The sequence below is a fragment of the Myxine glutinosa genome, chromosome 1 (genome assembly GCF_964187855.1).
Source record: "Myxine glutinosa chromosome 1, kmMyxGlut1.1, whole genome shotgun sequence".
In the NCBI taxonomy this organism is placed as follows: Eukaryota; Metazoa; Chordata; class Myxini; order Myxiniformes; family Myxinidae; genus Myxine; species Myxine glutinosa.
In genome coordinates, this window is record NC_136261.1 from 187,914,313 (window position 1) to 187,937,773 (window position 23,461).

General features: G+C 44.2%; 1 protein-coding gene across 4 annotated transcripts in view; it reads right to left on the bottom strand.

Annotated features, from left to right (window-relative positions):
* The window catches only part of SPTBN5 (spectrin beta, non-erythrocytic 5), a 305,552-nt gene extending 289,787 nt beyond the window's left edge, over window positions 1-15,765 (bottom strand). For 3 of the 4 annotated variants that reach the window (XM_078781331.1, XM_078781325.1, XM_078781343.1), the window contains exon 1: window positions 2,503-2,631. In XM_078781331.1, the coding sequence (XP_078637457.1) occupies window positions 2,503-2,607 (105 nt within the window). In that variant the 5' untranslated portion in view covers window positions 2,608-2,631. Of the gene's footprint in view, window positions 1-2,502; window positions 2,632-15,485 lie in introns of those variants that run through there. The other variant, XM_078781338.1, reaches the window with a different exon arrangement.
* Between the last annotated feature and the right edge of the window lie 7,696 nt (window positions 15,766-23,461).

Sequence of the window (23,461 nt, forward strand, 5' to 3'; positions counted from 1 at the left end):
AAAACGATATATAGCAGGATATGTGAAAAAGTTGTGGATGGATTTGGACGAAACTTGGTGGCCCAGTTGGGTGTCCGACAAGGACGATTCGATTCGATTTTGATGAAGATCTGAATTATGGATTCGGATATGAGAATTATTTAATGTTAAAGCGATTCTTCACCATTGAGAGATAGGGCCAAAAACGATATATAGCAGGATATGTGAAAAAGTTGTGGATGGATTTGGACGAAACTTGGTGGCCCAGTTGGGTGTCCGACAAGGACGATTCGATTCGATTTTGATGAAGATCTGAATTATGGATTCGGATATGAGAATTATTTAATGTTAAAGCGATTCTTCACCATTGAGAGATAGGGCCAAAAACGATATATAGCAGGATATGTGAAAAAGTTGTGGATGGATTTGGACGAAACTTGGTGGCCAAGTTGGGTGTCCGACAAGGACGATTCGATTCGATTTTGATGAAGATTTGAATTATGGATTCGGATATGAGAATTATTTAATGTTAAAGCGATTCTTCACCATTGGGAGATCGGGCCAAAAACGATACATAGCAGAATATGTCAAAAAGTTATGGATGGATTTGGACGAAACTTGGTGGACCAGTTGGGTGTCCGACAAGGACGATTCGATTCGATTTTGATGAAGATCTGAATATGGATTCGGATATGAGAATTATTTAATTATTAAGTGATTCTTCACCATTGAAGGGACAAAAGGATACATAGCCTGATACCTCAAAATTTTATGGACGGATTTGGACGAAACTTGGTGGACCAGTTGGGTGTCCGACAAGGACGATTCAATTCGATTTTGATGAAGATCTGAATATGGATTCGGATATGAGAATTATTTAATTATTATAATTTATGTATTTAATACATTAAGTGATTCTTCACCATTGGGAGATAGGGACAAGAACGATATATAGCGGGATACCTCAAAATTTTATGGACGGATTTGGACGAAACTTGGTCGACAGGTTGTGTTTGTGACAAGGAAGAATTGATTCGATTTTGGTGAACATCTGAATATGGTTTCGGATAGGAGAATTATTTAATGTTAAAGTGATTCTTCACCATTGAGAGATAGGGCCGAAAAACGATATATAGCAGGATATGTCAAAAAGTTGTGGACGGATAATTTTGATTTAATGTGATTATGTATTGTGATTTTCTGGTCTACTCTGGGATACAAAACGTAAACTGTTCACCTGGCGTAGGTATGCTCTCGACTGTCGTTCTAGTTTAGAAATGAGAAAAGGAATGGAAGAGAAGAAAAAGGAAAGTATGTGAGTTTGAAAGATGGCAAATCCAAGGAAAGTTGGTGTGTTTGGACGATGGATTCCCAATTCACCGAGTTGATTTCCTTTCGAGATGGCTGAACAGTGTTCTTCACAGAAATGGGGAAATACTGCAAAAATACACAATTATGTATTGTATGAAGTTGGGCCTGGTGGACCTGGTGTTGGATTTGTTGGGCTAGCGGCCTGGTGCCAGCTTAGGATCCTAGGATCCTGGGCTCGAATCCCGGTCGATTGCTGAATTAACGCCAGGGGGGTTGACTCAGCCTGTCATCCTTCCGAGGTCGGCTAATTGAGTACCAGTTCACTGGTAATTCCCTGTTTGTCGTTGAAGGCGGCAAAAAGGGCTGGCGTCAGGAAGGGCATCCGGCCGTAAAACATTGCTTCAAAAAGGGGACCGAAAAACAACAACAACCACGGTTACCGAAAAAGGCCAACCCCCGCTTGCGGGGAAAAATGGCCTCTAAAGGTGGTTATTTTTATTTTATTTTATATGAAGTATACTGCAAAAGCTGTGCATTCAATACAAGCCAAGTAAACGTATGGAGATAATAACATTCTTTATATTAACATTCTTATAGAGATAACAGAGAGAGATAACACAAGTAGAACGGCACTCGGTAGAGCGCATACCTCTGCCGAGCTGAACAGCTTACGTTTTGTATCCCCCGATAGGCCGGATCTGTATCTGGACCTGAACCAACATCGAATCAAATCATCCTTGTCACACACACTCAACCTGTCCACCAAGTTTCGTCCGAAACCGTCCATAACGTTTTGAGATATCATGTTGTATATCGTTTTTGTGCCATCCCTCATTGATGAAGAATCACTTTAAATTTCTTGTCTCCGAATCCGGATCTGAATCTTCACCAAGCTCTTTGAGATATCCTGCTTACAGAGAGACAAACTATTAAACAGACAGCCAGTGATGAAAATATAACCTCCATCCACCTTAAGTGGCGGAGGTAATTCGACTAATCTTGGTATTGTAACAGGTTCCCAAAGCCTTTGCAATTCTTACTTTACCATTTCAATAAGGTACGGCATACTCAGTAAGTACACATACTGAGCCAATCTGTGAGCTTTAGGCATGATTTGCAGGTTTTCTGGGTCGCCGTAAAGAATAAGTAGAAAAAAGATTTAAAAAATAAAAGGAGCAGGTAGACAAATGGACCATTGTTTTCGATTCATACCTGTGCAAGAAAGACATTCATCCATCGGGTGAAGGTGGTCTTCTGGACACGCATATGCTGCTCCTGTAATGGACGAATTCGTCCCTTCTCAAACTCAGACTCCATCGCTCCTGCACGGGGTCACGGAGGGCGCACCAGTGCCGATAGCTTCACAACTGTGCTGTTCGCACAATGTATATCCGATATCGATGATACATATCGTCACGTCTGAGGCTCACTAACATGATATGCCTCAGCGCCGGGAGCCTTTGTCCCAGCAAACGGCCGAACGGTTTCTGTCTTCTAATGCGCTGCATTCAATTATTATTACCTTTTACCATTCCCCAAAGTGCCCATATGAGCTGAAATTGATGGCACACGCACAGGAGGCGGATGGCTCAAACACATTTTCTTACGTTTTAACGGGTTTATTTATAATGAATATGGGGGGAAAGTGGACAAGACGAGCAGTTCGAAACAAACCATGAGAATCCAAAGACACAGACAGGGAAATGGGGACGTGCAAACTTATGTACAGGGAAGTAAGAAATAAATAAAACCTAACCCACACAAGGCGCCACAGATCACACTTGTACAAACATTGAAATTGCAGGTGAGGACTTTCCTTTGACTATGCGTAGTGTAGATGCAGGACTCCCTGCACCCTGTTTTGGAAGTCAATGACGAAGTGAGCCAACTTAAGTGAGCCAATGACGAAGTGAGCCAACTTAAGTGAGCCAACTTAGTCTTAAGTGAGCCAACGACGAAGTGAGCCAACGATGAAGTGAGCCAGCTACGAAGAGTGCCAATGACGACGTGCACCTCGGGACGTGCAACCTGAACCACCCCCGTGGCCCTCTGTTCTTTCCACCGCAATTCTTCTCCACACTCCTTTCTCTCTTCAGGCACACAAAGCTACCGTGTGTCTGTTCTCCCGGCCCCTCCACATCCATTCTAGCGACTGGCAGTGTCCTCCTCCAGGCGTACCCACCCATGGAGCGGCCCCAATACAGATAAATCCAGACTTCTTCTTCCTGGCTTTACAGCACACTACATCACCATGGCTTGCACAAACTGACCAGACAGATCGTGACGGCCTTTTTGAAGTGTGTGCCACGTTTTGTGTGGATTTTGTGATGGGACGTCCTCACCTAGCCCCGCCCACAAACAAGATGTGTTTACGCATACAATATTACCCTGACTATTCCATCAATAAATTAGATACGCTGCCTCCTCAGCATCACGTGCAACAAAGCGACTTACTCTGACTGTCCTTTTACGGGGCAATCTAACCGAGTTAAAATACGTGGATCATGTTACACTTACCACAGTCTATCTATGGATTGCCCCAATTCCAAGTAACAATATGTTTCATGTATTGTTGCATTTATACTACATAATCATTGACGATTTGGATATTTATAGTATCGGTCAAAAGCCGAAAAGAAAACTGATATTTATTTTATATACAGAGTTAAGAACGAGAACGGCACTTGGTAGAGCGCATACCTCCGCTGGGCTGTACAGTTTACATTTTGTATCCCACAGATAGTACGGATTTGGATCCGAACCTGAACCAAAATCGAATCTGCTTCTTCTTGTCGCCTACCCAACTCATCACCTAGTTTTGGCATAACTGGTTCACAACCATTTGAAATATCATGCCATAGACAGTGCCTTCAGAAAGTAACACACCCCTTGACTTTTTTCACATTTTGATATGTTACAGCTTGAATTTAAAATGGATTAAATTGAGATTTTTTGTCACTGATCTACACATGATCATGATGATGGCAAAGTGCAATTAAATTTTTTTTTTTTTTTTTTTTTTACAAAATAATTGAAAATGAAAGACATAAATATCAAATTTACACAAGTATTGAACTCTCTGAGTCAATACTTCGTCGAGGCATCTTTGGCAGTGATTACAGCTTTCAGTCTTACTGAGTATGTCTGCATCAGCTTTGCACATCTGGATTTGGGGAATTTCTGCCATTCTTCCTTGCAGATTTGCTCAAGCTCTATCAAGTTGGATGGGGAGCGTCGGCGAACAGCAATCTTCAAGTCTTTCCACAGATTCTAAATGGGATTCAAATCTGGGCTTTTGTTGGGCCACTCAAGGACTTTCACGTTGCTGTTCTGAAGCTAAACTTTCACACTGAAGTGTTGCTTTGACTGTATTCTTGGGGTCATGTCCAGTTGGAGCATAAAACTTCACCACAGTCTAAGGTCTTTTGCAATGTGAAGCAGGTTCTCCTCAAGGATTTGCCTGTATAGGCTCCATTCATTTTTCCCTCTTTCCTTCCAAGTGTAAACCCATCTCGCTCTGTTCCCACCTTACCCAGTCGAACCCAGCTGCTCCTGGACTCTGTGTCCTTCTCTCCTGACAAGGTGGAAATGTTTTTGTCAAACCTCGACTCTGATTCTGCAACTGGACCAGACGGCATCAGCCCAAGGGTCCTAAAATCCTGCTCTGCTGCTCTTTCTCACCCTCTCTCTGTTCTCTTCACCCTCTCTTTTGCTCAAGTTCATCTCCCATCTGCTTGGAAATCAGCCAACATTACCGCATTGCACAAAAAGATGCTAAAACAGATCCTTGCAACTACAGACCAATCAGCCTGCTCCCAATCATCAGCAAGGTCATGGAATCAATCATCGCTTCTGATATCAAATCTTTCCTCTTCTCCAATGGCTTGATCTCGGAGCATCATTTTGAATTCAGACCAGGTCACTCTAATCTGGACATGTTGCTTCTGCTGTCTCAACAATGGATGGAGGTCCTCAATGCCAAACAGGAAATCAGAGCTGTCTCCCTCGACATATCACGTACCTTCAATACGGTCTGGCATCCCGCTCTGCTCACCAAACTCTCCTCCTATGGTATCCATGGAAATCTCCATGCATGGCTGGCGGACTTCCTCTCTGGTCGAAATAAACGTGTGGCTCTGAATCGATTTCTCTCATCTCCCCTACCTGTTCAGGCTGGAGTTCCACAAGGCAGTGTTCTGGGCCCTGTCCTTTTTCTGGTCTTCATCAATATAATCTCTCCGACTCCCTGGAAAATCCTCTCTATCTCTTTGCTGATGACTCCAGTCTCTGCTGCTCCATACCTCATCCCTCAGATCGGCAGTCTGCAGCCTCCTCACTCTCTGCAGACCTGGACAAAATCACAGACTGGTCAAACAAGTGGAACATGTCTTTCAATCCTGACAAATCGCACTGTCTCACTATGTCTCTCCGAAAAGACCGACTGGAAAACCATCTCATCTACTTTCTCAACAATCCTCTCCGAGAAGTTCTGTCACTCAAGCTTTTGGGTCTCACTATCTGCCATGATCTTTCATGGGAAAACCACATTTACAAGCTGGCCTCCAAAGCCAGTCAGAGGACTGGGCATCCTTCGTCGTGCGAAGTCCTTCCTTGGCACACCTGAGCTCCTCACCACTTACAAAGCTTTCATCCGCAGATCAATGGAATACTGTTCCCCCCTCTGGGCCGGTGCTCCTGCCTCACACCGAGCTCGGCTTCACGCTGTTGAAACCAAAGCTTTCAGGATAATTGGAATCTCCGGCAATGAAGCTATCTCTGAGGGCCTTTCACTCACTTACCGCAGGCAGATTGGTCGTCTTTCTGTCTTCTACAGACTCTTTCCCGGCCTAGCTCCCCCAGCTCTGTCTGTGCTCTGTCCCCCAAATATTCCTTCAGGTCACACAAGATCTGCCAGCAACCCTCTTCTGGTGAAACTGCTAAAATCAAGACTCTCTGCTCACTTTCACGCTTTCATTCCTCTTTTCTCCCACCTCTGGAACAAACTCCCTCACTCTCTTCAATCCCTCTCCTCCCTCCAGGTCTTTAAAACAGCTGTTCACCACCATCTCTTATCTTCCCCCATCCAAAACCTTGATCTTTTCTACCCCATTAATTCACCCCAGATCCACTTTTTTGAAATACTGACTTCTTTCCTGGAAGTCCTAGCAGTGTCCATGTGTTTTATACCTCTCCCACCCCCTCCCCCTCCCCTTCCCATGCCTCTTCCTCCCAAGCCCTCTCCCTCCCACAGATCTCCCGATGTCCCTGTTCTCTACTGTTGTACTTGTGTGCTTCCCTCTCTCTTCCCATCTTGTCTCCCACTCCCTTTATTATGTTTTATGTGTCTGTTTGTTTTTTTGTGATTAATGTTAGGTCTTACATGAGCCTCGATCTTGTATTTAAAAAAAAAAAAAAGTTTCAAAGTCCCTGTCGCTGAAAAGCATCCCTGTAGCATAATTCTGCCTCCCCCATGCTTCACAGTAAGGGATGGTGTTAGATGGGTGATGAGCTGTGCTCGGTTTCTGCCAGATGTAGCACTTTGCATTCAGGCCAAATAATTCAATTTTCGTCTTTTCAGAACACAGAATCTTTTTCCTCATGCTCTCAGAGTATTTCACGCACCTTGTTTGGGTGCGTTTGGGTGCATCGGACAACTCAAGGATTGTTGTAAACTCAAGGAGTGCTGTCATGTGCCTTTTTTTTCAGGAGTGGCTACTGTCTGATCATTCTCCCATAAAGCCAAGATTTTTAAAGTGCTGCAGAGACTGGTGCCCCTCCGACAGGTTCTCCTATATCAGACAAGGAACTCTGGAGCTCAGCCAGAGTGACCATCGGGTTCTTGGTCACCTCTCTTACCAAAGCCCTTCTCCCCCGATTGCTCAGTTTGGTCAGACAGCCAGCTCTGGGAAGAGTCTGTGTAGTGGCATATTCTTTCCATTTCCTCATGCTGGAGCTCACTGTTCTCTTGGGAATTTCAACACTCTAGAAATTGTTTTATACCATTCCCCAGATCTAATGCCTCCTCACAATTCTATCTCATCGGACAGTTCCTTGGACATCACGGTAGAGTTTCTACCCTGACATGCACTGTCAACTGTGGGACCTTATATAGAAAGGTGTGTTTCTCTCTAAATCATGTCCAATCAATTGAATCGGCCACAGGTGGACTCCAATCAAGTTGTAGACAACTCAAGGATGATCAAAGGAAATTGGATGCACCTGAGCTCAATTTGGAATGTCATAGCAAATGGGGTTGAATACTTAGACTCGAAACATTTCAGCTTTTTCATTTTGAATTAATTTTTAAGATTCCTAAAAAATAAATTCCACTTTGACATTATGTGTAGATCAGTTACAAAAAATCTCAATTCAATCCATTTTAATTTCAGGCTGTAACACAAAATGTGAAAAAGTCAAGGGGTGTGAATACTTTCTGAAGGCACTGAAGGTGTCAAGTTTCAAGGTTTGGCTACCAAGAGGAGTGGCAAGACACCACTGTGTTTTTCAGTTATGGGTGTACCTGGAATGCCTAAAGGAATGTGGTTGATGTCTATAATCCACAGCTAAACACCTTTTTGGTGACCATTTTCCAAGAATGCCACCTAAACCCTGACTATTTTTCACCTAAAGCACTACATCGCATGCTTATTGTGTGGCCATAGGCAACTCAAGGGTGGGCCGTTATGATGTTTTCTTCCCCTCCACTGCCAAACTCTGGAACTCTTAACCTTCTCATGTATTTCCAAACACTTCCGACCTTCCCCTTTTCAAAAAAGAGATTTTTTACTTCCTCAAAAACTCTTAGACTATTCTCTTTCTTCACTTTTCTATCAATGCAGCTCTTTTCTTTAATGCCTGGCCTCGATGAGGACTATATAGTCCGTGCCTGGAGCCTTCAGCATGAAAAAAAAACACTCCGAGGCAAAAAAAAAAAGAGCCAAGCTGTTTTTTTTCATATTTGGAGCCATAGATGCACAGTACATATTCCAGCTGAAATCAATTTCCTCATGTAACAGCATCTAAAAGCCCACAACGTGGTTTACAGCAATTTTTGTGTAAAAATTCATGTTTTAAGAAGTTTGTTTCTCAAAAAAACCCCAAATTACGAAATTTCTGAATTTCCACCTTTCATCTTTAAAGGCCAATATCTCAGATAAGACAAAATAGATCAATTACACATAAAAAAAGGAAGATAAAACTAGAGTTGTTCTGTGTCACAAAAAATATTCATACTAGAAAAATGTGACTGTGTCGCCAATATGCCTCCGCATAGTCCCACAACGGGTAGATGCCATCATTCTGCATATGCATGGGTTGGGGATCACGTTTGTGAAGTTTCGTGTTGATCGGATAAGGTTCGTTTTTCTATCCAAGATGGCTGCCAAACCACGTGACCTATGACATCATCATTTTCAAACTATATGCAACAGTGCTGTTAGATGATATTTGTAAAATTTCGCATAGATAGGGTGAGCGGTTTAAGAGATATAATTATTTAATATTTTCCTTCAATCCAAAATGGCTGCCAAACCATGTGACCTATGAGGTCATAAATTTAATATTTCAATACAAATGGGTCATAGATCATGTGCATGCAATTTCAGATTTTTACGATAAGGAATTTGATTAAAACATTTTTGGCTGGTATACCACTTCACTTATGATGTCATCATTATCATGCTTTTGTTCCCCATTGGGAGTACTTGACAATGTGCCAAGTTTCAAATTTTTCCATTCAGTGGTTTCCGAGAAATAATTTTTTAATTATTTGCGTTTAGTCCAAGATGGCTGCCATACCACGTGACCGATGACATCACAATTATCATAAAAACATTCTGCATGGGTGTCACTCCTACCCTGAAAGTTTCGTCTCAATTGGATATGTGGTTGCTGAGAAAAACGAGGTTTAGCCCGTATGGACGTACGGACGGACAACCCGAAAACATAATGCCTCTGGCGACTTTGTCGGCGGAGAAAGAAAAATTGTTTTACTGTGAGAAGTGTACTTTTAAAGATCTGCAATGCATTTTTATTGTCATATTTTTTGACTGTTTAGTGCCATGTAGTGCCATGTAGTTCAAGTCATGGTCTCCAAAGCAGTAATACCGCATGACTACCTGATCACTGTTGGTTTCAATCATTCCCTTCATGGTTGTTATCCAAAGGATGCTTATGTGGACCTCCAGGTACCATGAGATCATGGCTTTCATCATGTGCTGGATCATCGTGAATATTTTGGTTTATCCAGTGCTATGTTTATCAAGGTAGTCAAAGTTACCTGTGTGTAACCACCTGGAGAACGTTTATATGAATTATGGTCAAACAACTTCTTCACATTCTTTGCTCTAAGTTATGACTTCTACAGTGGAGGTCATGTTTTTTGTGTTTCAATTGGGAAATGTCTCCAAAAAAAGAGAAGTTCCATCCTGATGTGGATATTAAAAATCAAATTGCTTGTATTCGTCATGCGGACAAGACATTCTGAAATCCACCAGGTCCTGAAGAAGGAGAACATCCCCATTCCTCTGCCTACCATAAAGAGAATAGGTCTACATTTCCAGAAAACTGGTACTATTGCAAGGAAGAAGGGATCTGGCAGGCCTAGAGCCACTACAAGTGAAGATGACAGGTGACTGAAATTCCTAGTTCTCCAGGAAAGAAAAAAAAGCCTGCGGAAACTGTCAGAGGAGTTCAGAACTGCTGAAAACAAGACTGTTCCAGAAGGACCATCACAAGAAGGTTGACTGATACTGGTTTTGCCTTAAGAAGATGTGCTATGAAGCCTCTATTATCGAAGCAAAATATTTAGGACAGATTGCACTTTTTGGCCGAATATGGGAACTGTGATTCAGACTGGTTTGAGAGAATTCTATGGAGCGATGAATCAAGATTTCAGCTTTGCAGTGATGCCCCAGAACGTTGCCTTCACAGATCTTGTGAGAGATTCAACCCTGAGTGCCATTTCAACAACTGTGAAGCATGGAGGTGGAATCATGGTCTGGAGTGCATTTACGTCTGACAATCACAGCATATGATGTTGGCAGGGCATCAGGATCTGGTTTTGTCAAGCGTACAAGACTACGCAGTTATTGGTTGGCCAAAACATTTCTCAGACGTTGAGATAAGTCCTTATTTTGTTAGAAGAAACTAGTTGTCAATATTCAGGTGCCTGAAAGTCCCTCTATCCTCTCTATCCTTCTCCTTCTCCCGCTCCCAGTAAAGCATTCGGTCTGAAACTCTTTTAATATACAGGTTTTATTGTGCAGTACAATACAATAATTAATCAGTTATTGTTGCCATGTCTTTTTATACATCCTGTGTAGTATTTGTCGAGTCACCTGTGCGAAAGAGGCAATGACAGCAGAGCTTAATTCTTAAATTGTCCTCTCTAGGTTTGTTGACACTTTCTCCTTGATGAAGCCCCACAAAGCGTTGTCTGGAGTCGTTAGATCTGGACGACGTGGTGGTGGTGTGAGAAATTTAGCAGGGTAAAGTGACTTTCAGGCCACCCTATACAAGGGTTGTATATTGTGGGGGAGTAAGAGTTGTAATCCCTAATAAGTTCAGGTCTTGACTGTTAGAAGAATTGAACGATCAGTATATTGAAATGTGTATGACAAGAAGTTTGGTCCATAGCTACAGTACCTATCGTGGCTCGGGTTGGATAAGGAAATAGAACACAGTGGGTCATCAGTGTATACCACATGTCAGTCAGTAACCAAACTGCCACCCTCAGTGCCTTCAAAGCCATGGGAATGGTCTGCCGGAGTAAGGAAAAGGTTGCATGTAGACCTTTCTAACTAGAGGGACAGCAATTGTTCATACTGATAGTCTTTCCAAGTGGGTTGAAGTATCTCCGATGCAGAAAAGAATGAAGAATGAAGAATGAATATTGAAGAATGAAATTTAAAGCTAAACCAGAAGGTCAGACTGAAAAATCAATCACTATAAATGGTTGAAGTGGTTTCCATGTGAAAATATGTGAGCCTCGCACTTATTTAATTAATATCCTGTGTAATGACAAGGTCCAGTTTGTCCACATCGAGTATATCTCACCTGTGCATTTTCAAGACAATACGTAGTTGTGGTGAATCGGTTCATTCTGATGAATCGGACAGTATGGCTGCAAGTCGTGTGGCATGCATCAATGCAGAGCTGGCTGTTCCCGAAGTGAATCAATAAGGAAGTCAGAATTCAAATAACACCAAGTCAGACAAATGTACAGACTGAAGGTGTTGAGTGCAAGTGTCGCTAGTCAAGGTCAGCTTGCGCAGAAAAGAGACTCTGCTCATGCTCCTTCAGGTGCTCAAAGTTCCGGTCAAGGGAGATATGCTACATCCGATTTGGAATCCGAAACCAATGGTTAAGGTTAATCCTGTAAATCTGTAACAAGAACCAAAAGTAAAATGGAATGAAGCCCGAGAATGTTTGGTGGTAATCCGATGTGTTTATTTGCAAATATCCATGTCATGTACAATTTTCGCTTGACAAGTTACTCTTCAGCAAGAAGAGAGAACGGGAAATAGCGTCATTTCGTGTACATGTTGAACAGTATACTGATTGCATTGAGCAGGTGTGAGCGGAAGCCTCGTCTGTGGGGAGGGGGGGGGGGGGGGGTGGAGGGATGGTTAAGGAGTGCACTCGACGTGTCAGGAGAGTGCGTCCTAAAGATACCACATTTGAAGCCACACTACAAATGTACTAGATATTGAGCAAGCCAAGCGAGTTTAAGGTTCAGGATGTTCATGTGACATTAAGAGTATAAAACTAGGGTAAGATCATGGTGAGTTGTCTCTGTAGCTTTTTTCTAATGCTCAATTTCTTTATAGTTATTTGAGGCTCATTAGGAGCTGGCAGGGATAGCTTAGAGGTGTGTGCACTGAGCTTTGAGTTGTCTAAGTTGGGTTTGAATATTGACTCAGCCATAAACTGTCATGCTGGGTTTCAATGGCAGGAAGATGCAATGTTTGGACCATCCCTAGGAAGGACATTAACCTGGAGGACACGTCTGCCAGAATTAGTAGGTGGGGACGTACAAGATCCCACGGTGTCTGTCACAAGGAAGGGGCGGGTTATATCGCAGGAACACTGAACAAATCCTGGCCACCTTCATTTTTTACCCCGCGCATGCAAAGCAAACAGTACGGTTAAGCAATTGGTTCATGTCCGTCCGTCCGTCCCTCCGATCAGTTTATGATCAAGGAACAACTTGGTGGGTTCCAAAGCTTTCAGACTCATTGGAATCTCCCACGATGAAGCTAACTCCGAGGGCCTTTCACTCACTCACCGCAGGCAGGTTGGTGGTCTTTCTGTCTTCTACCGACTCTTCTCCGGCCTAGCCCCCCCCCACCCCCCCCCCCCCCCAGCCCTGTCTGTGCTCTGTCCCCCAAATACTCCTACAGGTCACACAAGATCTGCCAGCAACCCTCTTCTGGTGAAACTGCCAAAATCTAGGCTCTCTGCTCACCTTCACTCCTTCATTCCTCTTTTCTCGCTCCTCTGGAACAAACTCCCTCACTCCCTTCAATCCCACTCGTCCCTCCAGGTCTTTAAATCAGCTGTTCACCAACATCTCTTATCTTCCCCAATCCAAAACCTTGATCTTTTCTACCCCCGCTAATTTCACCCCAATTCCACTTTTTTGAAATTCCGACTTCTTTCCTGGAAGTCCTAGCAGTGTTCTTGTGTTTTATACCTCTCCCACCTCCCCCCCCCCCCCCTTTCCCATGCCTCCTCCCCCCAAGTCCTCTCCCTCCCACAGATCTCCCGATGTCCCTGCTCTCAAATGTTGTATTTGTGTGCTTCCCTCTCTCTCCCCATCTTGTCTCCCACTCCCTTTATCTTATGTTTTATGTGTCAGTTTGTCTTTTTGTGATTAAAGTTAGCTCTTCCACGAGCCTCGATCTTGTATACAAAATGATAATAACAATAATATTTACTTATGTCAATTAAATGTTTTATTTTGAACGCGAATCGGAACATGGATTGGAAGACACGTCTGCCATTTAACCATATCTTGTTTCTGAATTTGTCCTGATGAATTTGTCATGATGAATCCATGATGAATTTGTCATGATGAATCCATGATGAATTTGTCATGATGAATCCATGATGAATTTGTCATGATGAATCCATGATGAATTTGTCATGATGAATCCATGATGAATTTGTCATGATGAATCCATGATGAATTTGTCATGATGAATCCATGATGAATTTGTCATGATGAATCCATGATGAATTTGTCATGATGAATCCATGATGAATTTGTCATGATGAATCCATGATGAATTTGTCATGATGAATCCATGATGAATTTGTCATGATGAATCCATGATGAATTTGTCATGATGAATCCATGATGAATTTGTCATGATGAATCCATGATGAATTTGTCATGATGAATCCATGATGAATTTGTCATGATGAATCCATGATGAATTTGTCATGATGAATCCATGATGAATTTGTCATGATGAATCCATGATGAATTTGTCATGATGAATTCATGATGAATTTGTCATGATGAATCCATGATGAATTTGTCATGATGAATCCATGATGAATTTGTCATGATGAATCCATGATGAATTTGTCATGATGAATCCATGATGAATTTGTCATGATGAAGCCATGATGAATTTGTCATGATGAATCCATGATGAATTTGTCATGATGAATCCATGATGAATTTGTCATGATGAATCCATGATGAATTTGTCATGATGAATCCATGATGAATTTGTCATGATGAAGCCATGATGAATTTGTCATGATGAATCCATGATGAATTTGTCATGATGAATCCATGATGAATTTGTCATGATGAATCCATGATGAATTTGTCATGATGAATCCATGATGAATTTGTCATGATGAATCCATGATGAATTTGTCATGATGAATCCATGATGAATTTGTCATGATGAATCCATGATGAATTTGTCAGGTTTTGGTTTTGCGATTTGCGTGTCAGGTTTTGCGATCGATTCAGGAGAGAATCATCGTCATGCCGTTGCGCCACGAGACCGGGCCGTCGGCCATTTTGACTCATGCAGGACTTGCGCTTCGCTCACGGTTTCGTCTCGTTTCGACCATTTTCACCGCATTCAGACGTCGATCTGGGATGTGTGTGTGTGACGTGGCTTTTGAGTGGAAAGACTGTGAGCTGTGGAACGTCCCTACCCGAGGGTGTGATTTCCCCGTCGCCTGGAGGGCGCCTTTGGATTTCCCAGTCGCCTTGAGGGCGCCTTTGCACAGCTTTGGCCACGTGACTGTGACTATCATCCGAACGGGATTCTGGTCTCGATTGGACATTGATCTGTTGATCGCTGGAGCGGATCGACGTTGGCTTGAAGCCGGGGATTAGAGACATTGGGGATGTTGTTGTTTCACTCACTTGGAGCACAGTGAGTTATATATTACAAAACTGATGGTACCATCATTCGGATATTGATTGTACTTTTGATTCATATTATTGTTGTACTGTTATTCTTGTGTGATCTTAATACAATATTTGTTTGTGAGTAACAATTGGTGTGGCTTCACCATTGATCTTTGACATACATAATAACACATTTTTCTGCCGTGACTCCTCTCGGGGCTCGGAGGTACACCGTGACCAGGGGGTCGGGGAGGAGCACGTAACAATATCAAAAATCTGGAAAATAACAAATAGTAATGCACTCCCACCTCATTTTTTTTTGAAAAGCCCAGACGAGCAACTAATAATTTCTTTTACTTGGTCTTATCGGTGCATATTGTATGGTGTCCTTTCCACACCACAGGTTACAAATGGTATTTTCTTAATCTATTAGTATAAATATTTAGAGAGGGTTTGAAGAATCTGCCAGATTAATAATCAACCAGAAAGTTATTTTTGACAAAACCCAGGTAAATCTGCTACTCGTACAAAGTTATTCAAGTTAAAGACAAGCAAACTAAATTTATACTTTCACATCTTGTACATGACTTTTGTAAAATAAACTTTATTTTTCCATGTAATCCACATACCTAGGATTGCAAATACCGGAAGTCACATTTGTATGCACCTATTCTAAATTAGCGTAAAAAGTGAGACAGCTTTCATTGACAAACAATAGATACCAGAAAAAACATTCATGAAACTTGTCCTAACAGCAGACACAAATCTGACAATAGATAACAGCAAATTGGCAGCAAGGAAGGTGTCTTACCAGGAGATGCTAGTGGGGCTTGAGCAGAGAGATGGATATGGAAGCAAAAGGCTTGACGAGAAACAGGAAAACAGAGAGAGATATAGAATGATCTGATCACAAACAGGCAGGTACAGTAAAAGTAAATGAAATGTGAGAGCACGATGATGATTATTAGAACAAAGAAGGTATCAAAACTGTTTGCCACCGACTGGCAAAGCTCAATAAGAAAATGGAATGAGGTAGGGAGAAACTAGAAGGGAAAGGTGTGCCAGGTAATGGGTGAGGCTATGAAATCAGTAATCTCTGCATTCGAAAGATTGCCCTTTAATACGACGACTGCCTGTTAGAATTTACAACTGTTTTTTTATTATGAGCATAACCAATCAAGCAAGTACTTCATGCACTCAGTCCATGAACCTTGTCACTCATGCTCTTATCAGATACAATTGCTTGTACATTGGGATTGTGTTGCAATTTACGTAGAAATCCTCAAACTAAAATGAAAATACATTTATTTTGTCTAAGTACAATACTTATAATCGTGATTGTCATGCAGCGACTTCAATAATTTGTCAATGCTTTGTTACAAAAGTGTTCAATTCCGAATTGTTGCACCAGTAAAGTATCAATTTTTTTTTACACCAGAAGGCTTCCTTTAGTGTCCAGATTACATATAACCAAACCCATTCACACACACACAACTTTATTTTCAACAAACACTTCCCTTTGCTGGTAAACACCTCCCCTTCATGCTGAACTTTGTTCTAAAAACTTCCCTTTTCTGTCAAACTCCTCCCTTTATTGGGAAACACCTCCCCCTTTCTACCAAACTCCTCCCTTTATTGGGAAACACCTCCCCCTTTCTACCAAACTCCTCCTTTGCTGGTAAACATCTCCCTGTTAAGCGTCTACTTCTTCTTCATCTTTTAAATTTCGCACAAACAATGGAGCCGGAAGTGATGGGGGGGGGGGGGGCTAATGTTTTTCTTGTATTTCATTTGAATAGATACGGTACACAATTATTTCCATGTTGCAAAATGTTTCTCCCCTCCCAACAAATGAGAGAGAGACTGAGGGTGAGAGAGAGAGAGAGAGAAGGAGAGAGAGTGAGAGAGTGAGTGAGAGAGAGAGAGAGAGAGAGAGAGAGAGAGAGAGAGTGAGAGAGAGAGAGAAGGAGAGAGAGTGAGAGAGTGAGAGAGTGAGAGAGTGAGAGAGAGAGAGAGAGAGAGAGAGAGAGAGAGTGAGAGAGTGAGAGAGTGAGAGAGAGAGAGAGAGAGTGAGAGAGTGAGAGAGTGAGAGAGTGAGAGAGAGAGAGAGAGAGAGAGTGAGAGAGTGAGAGAGAGAGAGAGAGAGAGAGAGAGAGAGAGAGAGAGAGAGAGAGAGAGAGAGAGAGAGAGTGAGAGAGAGAGAGTGAGAGAGTGAGAGAGTGAGAGAGAGAGAGAGTGAGAGAGTGAGAGAGAGAGAGAGAGAGAGTGAGAGAGAGAGAGAGAGTGAGAGAGAGAGAGAGAGAGTGAGAGAGTGAGAGAGTGAGAGAGAGAGAGAGAGAGAGAGAGAGAGAGAGAGAGAGAGAGAGAGAGACTTTGACTTTTAAGCTCTTTTTATTATAAAAGTATAAAACAAGAATACCACCAAAAGCAATCAATCAGGGCAATCAGTAAAATCATAGCAATCCCGAAAGGAAAAAAACAAACGGTGCACTGCAAACCCAGCAACAGAAAGGTGCAAATGCCAGAAAAAAACAGCACACGATAAGAAACACCCGCACTGTATTATACGGAGATTAACAATTTGTTTTCCTGGACCTCACAAATCCCTCCAACACACCAAGTCGCAACAAAATTAGCAAGGTCGTTTGCCGTTTGGACACAGCCAAATTCAAGCTTGAGCCTTGCTGACACCAATGAACTAAAGAACACCATGATACTGCATTCCTGCATGGGTCTGCCGCCCAGCTTCGCCTTCCGCGACAGGTATACGGCCAGTTTAGCAGTAGCGGTTAGGAACCCGAATACAATGGATGTGGTTCCCTTTTTGGGAGGAAAGCCAAAGATGTAAGCTTTCAAAGAAAAGGTAACCTGCAATCTATGGGAAATAAAATTTAACCAATGAAACAAAGGAGAAAGTCTTTCACAATTAATGAAAGCATGAAGCAAATCTTCCCTCGCCGGACAAAAGGGGCAACAGCCGGAAATGGGGGAAAAAAAACGGATGACAGCATTGGAAGGAACAATCCAGTGGGCCAAACGCCACTGAAGGTCACCTGTTCTTTTAGAAATAAGTCCAGCATACATTGTATCCCATAAAGGCTCAGAGGGGGGACCGGGAGGCAAGAGTCCTTTCCACCGGGTAACCCCAGCTAGAGGTGGGTCCCCAAGAAGAAGTTTCACACAAGACCTATAGATACTCTTGCTGCTCATGCCATGGAAGGGGGGTGACCCTGCGCTCGTGGGGGGCAGCTCGTTTGGGGTAAAAGTGACCCCTAATTTTGGGACTGTGGGCTCGACCTCTATGTCCTGCGTCCAATGTAGGCCTAGCTGGTGGCCCTTTCGGATCACCGTTCCTAGTATATTCTCGATTTGCCTCCTGGACCGAACACCTGTTAGGTCCGCCAGCTCGTTCGCAGGCTTCCATCCCTGTCCAGAGTCGTGTCGGAGATGACACACTTTCAGGATGTTGGCCGCTATAAAATGCTGGCAGAAGTCGCGACTCCTCGGGATATCGGGGAAAAGTGGGTTGAAAAATAAAGGCTCATGTGCATACATGTTAGTGCCATACGAGTCTGTTTGGCGACTTATCGAAACGCCCTGCCAGGCATTCAAGAGGCTCTGATAAAAAACTGGGAGCAGAGATGTATCGGTGTGTTGAAGGTTGGTCAGGAAAAGTTCCTGTCCGTATCCGAGCCTCCCAGCTCGTTGAAGAATGGAGCAGGCTAAGGGCTTTCCTGGTAGGTGTTCTGCATACAGCAAGCGTTGGATGGAGCGGAGCCGGAAGGCCAACAGGCGGCATTTCACATCGACTAGGCCATGACCACCCTCGGCCAAGGGACGACATATGGCGCTGGGTCGAAGCCAGTGGTAGCCTCCCCAAAAAAAATCCACCAGTTTCCTCTGGATAGCTTGGAGCAAAACCTCCGGTGGTTGCAGGCAGATGAACCGGTGCCACAAAAGGGTAGTGACGAGGTTGTTGACAACTAGCACGCGACCCTTATAGGACAGGTGGGGTAGAGCTCTTTTCCATCGGCTCAAACGCCCGTCTACCTGGTCAATGATCCTGTCCCAATTGTTCTGGGCATACTGAGGAGGTCCGAGGAAGACGCCCAAATACTTGATGCCATCGTTTGCCCACACTAGTTCTGCAGGAAGGGGAGGTGGTGGTAATAACGGTGGCATAGATAAGTCGTTTTTTGGAAAGGGGATCCACAGAGCCTTGCTTTTCCCCCAATTACACCTTAATGATGAGGCAAGGTTGAAGTCCGACAAACACTTTGCCATGGCGTCACTGTCGCATTTTCTTTTTATAATGACACACAGGTCGTCGGCATAAGCTGACAGGGTCAAAGGTGGGTGTCCTGGAGAAAGGGCAAGTCCAGGGATATCTTTTCTGAGGGCGATTAAGAGGGGCTCCAAGGCGAGGGCAAATAATAGACCTGAAAGTGGACAACCTTGCCTTACCCCTCTCTGAACCTTTATGGGTGGGCAAAATTCGTTGTTAACTTTGATCAGGCTGGAGATGTTTGCATATAACAAAGCTATGTAGGCTCTAAAATTTGTGCCAAGCCCGCAAGCTTGTAACACATGACACAAAAACTCATGATCAATGCTATCAAAGGCTTTTGCCAGGTCAAGAAACACCAATCCAAAATCCTCTTTAACACATTTACCAGTTAACAAATCTCTGACTAGGAATATGTTGTCATAGATGGATCTGCCAGGGATGCCGCAACTTTGATCAGGTGACACCAGGTCCCCGATAACTGTCTTCAACCGGTTCGCAAGGACCTTGGAAAACAGTTTGTAATCCGTGCACAACAACGAGATCGGACGCCAGTTTGACAGGTGTCGGAGATCGCCAGTCTTGGGTAGCAGGCAGAGTACTGCTCTTCTAAAACTGAGCGGTAATTCTCCGGATAAAAGAGATGCATCCAGAACATTGAGCAGCTCTGGGCCCAAAATGTCCCAGAATGCCGAAAGAAATTCGGCCGGTAGGCCATCGATGCCAGGGGCTTTTCCTGACTCCATCTCAGCGAGTGCACCGGATAGCTCTGGAAGGGTAATTGGAGCATCCAGTTCCAGACGTTGGGCCTCAGCCACGGAAGGAAGGTGAGAGGTCAAAACATTCATCATTTCGTGAGAAACTGTTTTGGCCTTGAAAAGTTCAGAAAAGAAATCAATTATATTTAATCTTATATCACTCGGATTTGTTAGGATGTTCCCCCCTGGGTCCAAAACCGAAGATATGAGTCGTGCTGGTTTCTCTATAGTTTCTAGGTGAAAGAAAGCCTTAGTTGGGGTATCTGAAACCTTTATATTTTGTATTCTTAGCCGAACTAGTGTGCCCGCTGCTTTTTCATGGATCAAATCCCTTAATTGGGCCTTCTTCTCGAGTAGCAACCGATAGTTCACTGGGTTGCTCTCATTGGCCAACTTGCTCTCTAACCTTAAGATGTCTGCTTCCAAGCAAGCCATCGTGATATGTTTTACATTGGTACAGTGCGAATTAAATTGTTGACAAAATACTCGAATTTGGGCCTTTAGGTTATCCCACCAGAGGCTAATTGAGGAGAAAGATGATTTTTTAGTACTCATTTCAGCCCAGAAATCACGAAAGGAGTCTGTAAATAAACTGTCCTCTAAAAGTTTAACGTTAAACTTCCAGTAACTATTTCTGCATGTGGGTCGAGGAAAAGAAAGATCTAAGGTTACCATATGGTGGTCTGAAAACAATGACGGAAAACAACCTGACGAGGCCGCGACGTTCTTAAAGGGTACATTTATGTACCAGCGGTCGAGTCTTGCCGAAGACACCCGGCCATTGGCACATCGACACCAGGTAAACTGGACTGTGTTGGGGTGGTGCAATCGCCAAACATCCAGTAGACCGGCCGTCTTAAAGAAACGGGATAGGTCCGCATGGGACTCGGGGTGGGGTTCTGCCGAGTTTCTGTCTTTCGGAGGGTCAAAGGTGCAATTAAAGTCACCACCAATGCACACACATTGATCGGGATCAACTGATTTCAGGTGGTTTACCATGGAAGTGAAGAAGGCCTTTCGGTCCCTGCTCTCACTAGGTGCGTACACATTGAAAATGGTACAGCGGAAGTTTTGATGTGCAAGCTGGAGGGAAATAAGCCGGCCTTTTATGACTTCCTGAAAATGACAAGACTCGAAAGCTAGGCCTGGCTTTAGAAAAAACCCAACCCCAGCAGATGAGGCTGACAGATTGCTAAAATAGCATTGCCCTTTGAAAGTTTGGCACCAGTCATGTTCCACGTTAGGTGTGATGTGGGTCTCTTGTAGTAAAAGAACATTTGCCTTTTTACGGTCAAACAAGTTTTTGACTTGGGCCTGACGGAGGTGGCTTGCACCCCCACCATTCATGTTTAAGGTCGCAAAGGAAATGTTTTTCATTCCGTGGTAATGAAATCGCCCTGTGCTTGGGAACACTCTGCACCTGCTCGGGTAACAAACTTTCTTAACCTGTGGAGTTGAGATTTCGTCAGGTCAAAATCCTCACGCGCTTTGATTATTGACTTTGCGGTGCACATGAATGCAGCCAAGTCAGGGAAATTGTCTTTAATGACAATGTTGCGGTGACGATACGTTTCGTTAAGGAAGGTAAGAACGAGTTGAGGGGATACCTGCGAGTGACCTGTCATTGTTTGTGACAGCGCGGTTGCCTCAATGTCATCTTCGGACTCAGACACGTCAGATAACATGTCGTCGGGATCTGGGGTATTACCCGCTGCCCCCGCGGTCTTGTCTGGGGGCACCTTCACAAGTTTCTCAAGGTGTTCCCGAGGGCACTCGTTAACACTTTGGTGGATATTTGTTTCTGGGGTCGGAGCTTGGGTTTGAGATCCCGGCAAACTCAGATTTGCTGGCCCCGTTTGTACAGTGGGAGCGTTTATTGAATCCTTAGTCTGCTCGGTATTTAAAGGGGGGGCAGGCGGAAAACCATTTCCCAGCTCGGAAATGGTAATACTTTCACTGGAGGTTTCGCACTCGGAAACTTCCAGGTGAGAGGTACAAATTTTATTTTTTGGCTCATTTACATAATGAGACTCACTGGTGTCATTGGCAACGGTATCCATGTTCTCAGTTAGTGAGGGAATGTCAGAGGGGCACTCGGACACGTGTGCGCCGGAAATGGTGCCGCCCATGACCGCCTTCTTTGCAGCACCAGCGAAACTGCTTGGCGCTGGTGCTCTTCGCTTTTTAGAAAACACTGTGGATTCTTCGTTCATGGGTTCGGGAAAGGGGGCAATGCTAGTTGTGTCAGTCGCATCGGTGGGTGTCGTCACATTGGAATCGAAAGGCACCGGTGTGACAGACGACTCAGTCGGGGTGTCAGAAGGTACGGTCGGGGTGTCAGAAGGTACGGTCGGGGTGTCAGAAGGTACGGTCGGGGTGTCAGAAGGTACGGTCAGGGTGTCAGAAGGTACGGTCCGGGCGTCCGAAGGTGCGGTCGGGGTGTCAGAGGGTACGGTCCGGGTGACGGAAGGTACGGTCGGGGTGTCAGAAGGTACGATCAGGGTGTCAGAAGGTACGGTCCGGGCGTCCGAAGGTGCGGTCGGGGTGTCAGAGGGTACGGTCCGGGTGACGGAAGGTACGGTAGGGGTGACAGGAGATACGGTCCGGGTGACGGAAGGTACGGTAGGGGTAACAGGAGATACGGTCCGGGTGTCAGCGAGCATGGTCAGGGTGTCAGAAGGCGCGGTGGAGGGATTGGCCTTTTTGCAAGCCCTTTCGTTATGTCCCGGTTCACCACACTTCGGACAAGCGGCCCTAGGACAGAATCTTTTAACGTGTCCGAATTCTCCACAATTAAAGCAAGTTAAGGAGGCTGAGGAAGCATACATGTGGTATTCTCGATCATCCAACGATACTTTAAAGGATATATTTAAACCTGTATCGGCTCCGCGATCCGGGAGGATCATGTACACCTGCCTCCTAAAGCTCATCACGTGTTTAACACGATCACTGCGACACCCGAGCGGGATCATTGAGATTCGGGAAACAATTTTTCCATAACGAGACAGAACGGATAGGAGTTTCTCGCCTGGCACAAATGGTGGGACGTTGGATATTGTTATCTTGGTCGCCGGCGTATCCATAGGGGATACCGTAATGTAATGGCCCCCTTTTATGGTTAGACCGGTACTAACGACGTCATGGACGAGTTTTTCTTCTGACACGAAGACAACAAATTTTTGGTTCATTCGTGACGCCGCACGAACATTACCGTCTCCTATGATGGATCCCACGGCAAGGATAATGTCCTCAGTAGGAGCTCCTTCGGGCGGAACACATGCGAATGCATGCTTACGTGTCAATTTCTCGAACGCCTCGCAACGAGAGCGTGTATTCGCCATACCGGCGAAATCCCCCCCCCCCCCCCCCCCCCTTGTCCGAACCGGACAAGAAGGTGTCAAACCTAAATAATCAAACTAAAGTAAATAATAAACGTGCATTATAAGCGCAAAAAAAGGCTTACAAAGCGTCGTCAAAGCCAGTAGGCCGCACCCAAAATGGGCTCGCTCTCAATCCTCTCTCTCTTGAAGACAAGGGTACAGAACGGATGGAAACACGATGCCGAAGCACAACGGATGGAAAAGGAGAGGGAGGGGGGGCAGGGGAGGGCAGGAGAGGAGAAAAACTCACAAAGAACTCACTACACCACAGAGCAGTTGCTCACAGCCGCCATGACGCCACACCCACCACAAACGGCCAGCAGGGGGCGCGAGAGAGAGAGAGAGAGAGAGTGAGAGAGTGAGA